This window comes from Petaurus breviceps, unplaced genomic scaffold, assembly GCF_028583685.1.
Source record: "Petaurus breviceps papuanus isolate PSGF00001 unplaced genomic scaffold, PetGlider_PUasm1.0 218, whole genome shotgun sequence".
Lineage (NCBI taxonomy): Eukaryota > Metazoa > Chordata > Mammalia > Diprotodontia > Petauridae > Petaurus > Petaurus breviceps.
The window spans coordinates 9,239,502-9,245,994 of NW_027185872.1; the positions used below are offsets into that span (position 1 = coordinate 9,239,502).

The 6,493-nt window shown below is 54.4% G+C and overlaps 1 protein-coding gene across 1 annotated transcript in view; it reads left to right on the forward strand.

Moving 5' to 3' along the window:
- The window catches only part of ICA1 (islet cell autoantigen 1), a 34,540-nt gene extending 28,591 nt beyond the window's left edge, over positions 1-5,949 (forward strand). Inside the window, exons 8-11 of the mRNA XM_069094456.1 lie at positions 857-954; positions 1,302-1,351; positions 3,351-3,413; positions 3,514-5,949. Coding sequence (XP_068950557.1) covers positions 857-954; positions 1,302-1,351; positions 3,351-3,413; positions 3,514-3,602 — 300 coding nt within the window. The 3' untranslated portion in view covers positions 3,603-5,949. The remainder of the gene's footprint in view (positions 1-856; positions 955-1,301; positions 1,352-3,350; positions 3,414-3,513) is intronic.
- The last annotated feature ends 544 nt before the right edge of the window (positions 5,950-6,493 follow it).

Sequence of the window (6,493 nt, forward strand, 5' to 3'; positions counted from 1 at the left end):
TCATCAGCTTCCATGGGATCAATTATCTCCAGACATATGATTTCCCAATCTGAATCTAGCTAGCCCTGGTCTCTCCTGGGCTCCAATCCCACATCGCCAACAGCCAATTAGAATTTTCCAACTGGATGGTCCATGTTTATTCCAAACTCATCCTTTGGAAAATGGAGCTCATTCTCTTCCCTCGAGCCTCTCTTCTTAATTGCTTCTGTCTGTCACCAGCACATTTCCAGCCTCCTGGGTTTGCACCTCACAGCCATCTTCAGCCTCTGTCCAGTCAGCTGCAAGCATTTAGGGTTAGGGTTAGATGCCTATTCACTATCTCCCCCCACAACCCCTGCATTCAGTCCGTGGGCTGCTGCTGTTTATCTTAGGCACCTTTGAAAAATGGCCCTGGAGGCTGGCAATAACCTGGGGGCATGGTCTTCAAAAGCTATTGCAATGTTATCTCATCAGGCCTCCACCCAGCCCAGAGACCATGGGGCCACCGGCTTGCTTATTCTCATTCCACACCTAAGCCTAAGCTCTGGCCCTGGGTCTCTCTGGACTCCAGGTGAGGACTCTCCCTACTGCACAGCCCTCTTGGGGTGAGGACAGAGGGGGCCACAGAACCTCTCACTTCAGAAGGGCTTGTGACCTCAGGGCAGTGGGGCTCCCTCTGGTAGAGCTGGGGGTCAGCCAAGTTCCCCTCCCAACTTCTCAAGCCCTTACCCACCAGCCTTGCATCTCCCTCCCATGACTCTGGTCACTCTCTGGGAAAGTTTCCTTCATTGTAGCGCAATGGAGGAGCCGGGCTGGGCCAGGGTGCCTAGTTTGACTGTCTGCTTTTTGTTTTTCCTATGTCTGGATCATGACCCAGAGCTTACAGGACCCTGTAAACAAGTTAATAGAAAATGCTGAAAAGAAGGAACAAGCCCAAAAGGAAAGGCCAGAGACGGAGCCCCAGCAGCCAGACCCGTAAGTGGGGACCCGTCTCCACTAGCTGAGTAGCAATCCCTGGACTCAGGGGGTTTCCGTTCTGCTGGGGAGGGGGTGTGCATCACGGGCACAGAGAAAGAGAAATCGTGCGTGGCTGGGGAAAAGGCAGAGGGGATTTCTCCTCCCTCCCATGGCCTTTCCTTCTTGGTTGTGACAAACGAGGAGGAAACCGCCAGCCCTGGGCAGAGGAATGATCTCCTTCCTGACTTTCCCACAAACGGTCAGCCTGGAATGGAGGTCAGTTCTGTGCGTGCAGCAGGCGCTTCAGCAGCGCTCCTCGGATGCGCACGGCTGACTGAGCTGTCTTCTTTTCTGTCCGATTGAAGGTTAATATTGTTAGATGAAGAAAACCCTGACAAGACGTCCCCCTACTTCTGTAAGTTTGGCGTTCCTTCCGCCTTCCTCGTGAATGTGATGGCACTCTCTTCAAGCCTTGCATTTCTGGTGCATTTTTCAAAGGTCAAAGGGTGGTTGGTAAGGGGGGGGCCCTCCTTGGGGTCCTGGGGGGCCGCTATTGGAAAGTGTCATTTCAGACATCTGTCATCCCTGCCTTGGGGGATTCCTTGTCTGTACCAGAAGCTCCAGAGGCAGCTTTGAACTGGGGATCCTTCCAGAAGAAGCGCATTGCCCTCTTCTCTTGTCTGCTCTTTCTCCCCCCTGCTTGGTCCCCTCCTTCCTTCTGCTTCCCTTCTGAGGGAGGCAGCCCGGCCCTGTGCAGGGCTGGAGCCAAGCCTGGTTCTACGGCTGGCTTGTGTGACCTTCTCTGAGCCTCAGTTAGCTAGGCTGTGAAGGAGGTGGCTGGACTTAGTGGCCTCAGAGCTTCCTTCCAGCTCTGAATACTGGATCCTGGGGCTGGGCAGGTCACTGCATCAGGCTGCCAGAGGGCACAGGACAGGGAGGCCTGGGCTTCCGGGAGACCCTTTCACAGGGGACTGACCATGGAGCATCTGCACGCATGGCGACCTCAGCAGTGACACAAAACAGCTCTTTGGCTGACCTGTCACCTTCTCTGGGCACCTGGGGCTGCTCATCCTGTCTGAAGGGGCGGCCAGAGGACAGCCCCAATAGGAAGGGGCTCTGGGGCCACAGCCCAGTGAGGAGCCTTCAGAGCCCAAGTGAGTAAACGGTGTGTCCTGGGCTGGCCCTGGAAGGCCTGGGCTGCTGCAGCTGCTGCCTTTGCCTGTTGGATTCTCATCTGGCCTCAGCTTCCTGCGTGTTCTCTCAGGCAGCCTGGGTCCACGGGAGGACGCCCCAGAGGCAGACCTGGCCCAACTTGCCCCAAGTGTCTCTGGGAATGAGGCATGCTCACACACACACACACACACACACACACACACACGCACAGACACCCATGACCAGGCATGTACACATGCATGTTCAGGAATACGCTGTATGTGTGCACATATATTCACGTGTGCATATATGCTCGGATGCACACATGGAGAGCACGTGGTGTTCAGACCCGCTTGCTCACACTCAGACACACGTGTGCACACATGCTCAGGCAGCACAGTGTGTGCAGATGACCAGACAAATGCACACACACGGACACCCATGACCAGGCATGTACACATGCATGTTGAGCACACGCAGTGTGCATACATATGTTCACATGTGCGTGCTTGAATACACACATGGAGAGCACGTGATGTTCAGGCCCATGTGCACACATGCTCAGGCAGCACAGTACGTGCAGATGACCACACACATGTGCACACATGGACACCCATGACCAGGCATGTACACATGCATGTTCGGGCAAACGTTGCATGTGCACACGTATGTTTACGTGTGCATGTGTGCTCAGATACACACGTGGAGAGCACTGGTGTTCACGCAGACACGTGTGTGCACACATGCTCAGGCAGCACAGTGCGTGCAGATGACCAGACACACGCACACACGCTATTCTTCCCACTGGTTCTTTTCCTGGGTGCGTGCTCCTCCCCCACAGGCAGGAGCTGCCGGTTCCCCAGGCTCCTCCTCAGGGAACAGCAATGTTTCACAGCATTAGCTTCTCCCCACTCCAGCCAGTGACTGTAAACACAAGTCATGTTCTCAGAGGCTGGGGGTCCTTGTGTTAGGGCGGCCCCCCTCAGCCAAGGTAGCTCATGAGCATATGTGAACGATCAGTACTGAGCGTCCACAGACACAGGAGGGATGGGACTGCTGCCCTCCAAGCATGGACCCAGAGCCCCCCAGCCTCCTCGGAGTGGGCTGTGGTCAGTACCTGAACCAGTGGCTGCTGCCCTCCAGGAAGCTGGGCCCTGGCCCAAGGCCACCGTGGGATGGGATCCTGCCCTGTCCCAAGGCCACTGTGGCTGAGCCTATGGCGCTAAAGTGGTAATAACCAGCATGGTGTTTTCTGATTCCAGCTGAGGAGGAAAAGAATGCCTTCTCGGGCCTCGAGGGAGAGCCGAACCATATCCAGGGTTCAGGTAATCTGGAGTGAAGGGCTGGCTCTGGTTTACCACATTAACTTGGGAATGCTCAGAAAACTAAGTGGACTTGGCTTTTCTACTTTTTCTCCCTCTAAAGGATCCATCGATGAACTGTTGGACCTGAAGCCAGCAGAGACAGGTAGGAACAATAAACTTGTCTGGGGTTTTAAAACTTCTGACATTTGAAAAATCAAAATATAGAAAATCAGCATTGTTTTGTCACCTTCACATGTTAAGTAAGTAAGTTTCCGGCGTCTGCGGCCTGTCTTGTTGAAGGTCAGAGCTCAGTCCTGACAGAAAGGCCTCTGATGCCCTCCCAGCTCTGAAATCCTGTGGTCCAGTTGCACAGCCCTGTTACTGCCCGCCTGCCCCAGAGTGATCCTGTCTGGAGCAAAAGAAGACTAGCCCATTTCAGACTTCCCAGACCAAAGAGGAGGCGGTTGGGTACCAGGGAGAAGATGGCCAAGGCGCTCAGCCTCAAACATCTCCAGGGCTGCTCCTGCTCTGGTCCCCAACCATATGTGGAGATGAGGCAGGTCACCCCAGCCTGCCTTGGCCAGAGAGGTCTGAAGGGTTTTGCTGTCTCTGTGCCATCCCTCATGCTGGTTTGTTGTAGTCCCTGAAGATTTTGCCTAAATTGTAAAGCAATTCTGCTCTTTTGCATGGGGCACCAGACTGGCGGGGTCTCTTCAGTTAGGTAGCGCAGGGCCCAAGTGAACTGTAGTTGTGCCCCCCGCCAGTGTCTTTGGGATGCCACACTGGGCTGCGGGCAGGATGGAGTCACACCTGGAGGTGTGGGCATGTTTATAAGCACACAGGGGCACCCGCCTGTTTTGTGAAAGCCCTACCTTCTCTTCTCATCGGTATCGGTCCATGTGTCTAGGGACATCCATGACACAGGTATTGTTTGTCCTATCAGCCACAAGCCGGAGAAGTTAGAGCCCTGAGGAAGCCCAGGGATGGCCTCAGCTTTCTTGAAAGCCACTGACACCTTTACCTAGAGTCTCCCTGTACTGGCTGAACCTCATTATTGTGGCTCCCACCCTCTGGGCAGGGCCTAAAGGCTCTGCCCTCTGCCCCTCTCCCCCTGGCAGGTGTCTGTGGCTCCCTTGGCTCCTAATTAGCCAAAATCTCAGTGAAATGCAGCCTTACAGAATCTCAGAGCTGAGAGGAACTCCAGAGATTCCCTGCGCAAGAAAGTCCTGCACCACAGTCTAGCCCTAGGCCACAGAGGCTTTTCTGGTGCCCTCTGGTGAGGGGGAGTTTCCTCCTTTCCTCAGGCCTCCTGCCCCTTTAGGGTCAAGCAGCCTCATCTTTCTGTGGCAAGAGCTGAGGTACCTGGCAGGGGGAGGGTCAAAGGAAAGGCTTTGGGGGATCCTGGCCATGTAATGCTGGCAAATCCCTAAAATCCTGAGCCTCAGTTCCGGCATCTACACAATCTTGTGAGAATCAGATGATGTAAGGTGCTTTGAAGACCTCCCAGTGCCACACAAATGTCATTTTGTTGTGATTATTGATCTTTCCTGTTGTTAGGCATTCCCAGCTCTTGGCAATACCCGCTTCTCATGTCCTCTGACCCCAGCCCCTCCTGAGGGCCGCCTGTGCCCTACGGCCCCTTCTCCTGTTCCGTTCGGGGCTCCTCGTTACCTCCTCAGATCCCTTTTCCTCCTCTCTTGAAGCATCTCTTCTCTCCTTTCCAGGGATACTCCCAATAATACAGGCTTCATGTTGGTCCTTAAGGGCAGTCCTGGTTTAAAAAAAACAACAATCAATAGGGAAAAGAGAAAGGTCCAGTAATGGAGACCGACTGCAGAATCCATCGGAGCTCCATTCGTCCACACCTCCCGGCCTCATGTCCTGAGCTTCATCTTGAAAATGAGGGGGTGGGCTCCCTCTAGCCTCCTGAGTGAGCGCCCTGGTTTCACAGGTGTCCCAGGGGTGTCCATTCCCATGCCCCTCCCACACGGACAGATCACTCAGCCTGTCTCTAGCTGACTTTATAGTTCTGTCCACAAGCTTCCCTCAACCAAAATCTATCAAACAGGGAGCTGGTGGTCTAGTCTAAGTGATAGAAATCTCTATATAAATCTCCACCCACCCCCATTTTCTGCTCTGGAAACCTGGAGAATACTGCCGCTGCCAACAGGCTCTGGCCACACAACCATACTCCTGCAGCGTGGTGACGGACATTCCTCCTCTGGTCCAGCTCAGCCCTCGGCCAGACCAAGCTCTAGAGCAGCAGGGACACCCCAGGCAGGAGAGGCCAGGGCAGGATTCCAGGCACAGCGGCCTCCATCCATCTTGCAGAGCCAGTGTCCCAAGGAACAGCGAGCACCCCATCTGAAGGGTAGAGAGCAGGGGGGATTTCACTGCAGGCGTCACAGAAGGGGGTTTCTTTATTTCTTCCTCTGATCTTGCTTTAATGTGCATCCCCTCTATCCCTTGGAGTGATAGTGATCCCAGAAAGAGACAGAAAGGGAGAGGGTAAGAGGGGGAGGAGAGAAAGAGAGACACAAAAAGAGGTGAGAGATAGGGAGAGGGAGAGAGAGACAGAGAGAGGAGAAAGGGGGGAGTGGGGGGAGAGACAAAGAAAGAGAGAGGGGGGGAGAGAACCAGCGGGGAGAGGGGGGGAAGAGAGAGAGACAGACAAGAGACAGAGAGAGAGACAGACAGAGACAGAGAGAGAGACAGACAGAGAGACAGAGAGAGACAGACAGAGAGACAGAGAGAGAGAGAGAGGAGAAAGGGGGGAGTGGGGGGAGAGACAAAGAGAGAGGGGGGGAGAGAAAGAGAGACACAAAAAGAGGTGAGAGATAGGGAGAGGGAGAGAGAGACAGAGAGAGGAGAAAGGGGGGAGTGGGAGGAGAGAGAAAGAAAGAGAGAGGGGGGGAGAGAACCAGTGGAGAGAGGGGTGGAAGAGAGAGAGACAGACAGACAGACAGAGAAACAGAGAGACACAGAGAGAGAGAGAGAGAGGAGAAAGGGGGAACTGGGGGGAGAGACAAAGAAAGAGAGAGGGGGGGAGAGAACCAGTGGGGAGAGGGGTGGAAGAGAGAGAGAGAGAGAGACAGAGAGAG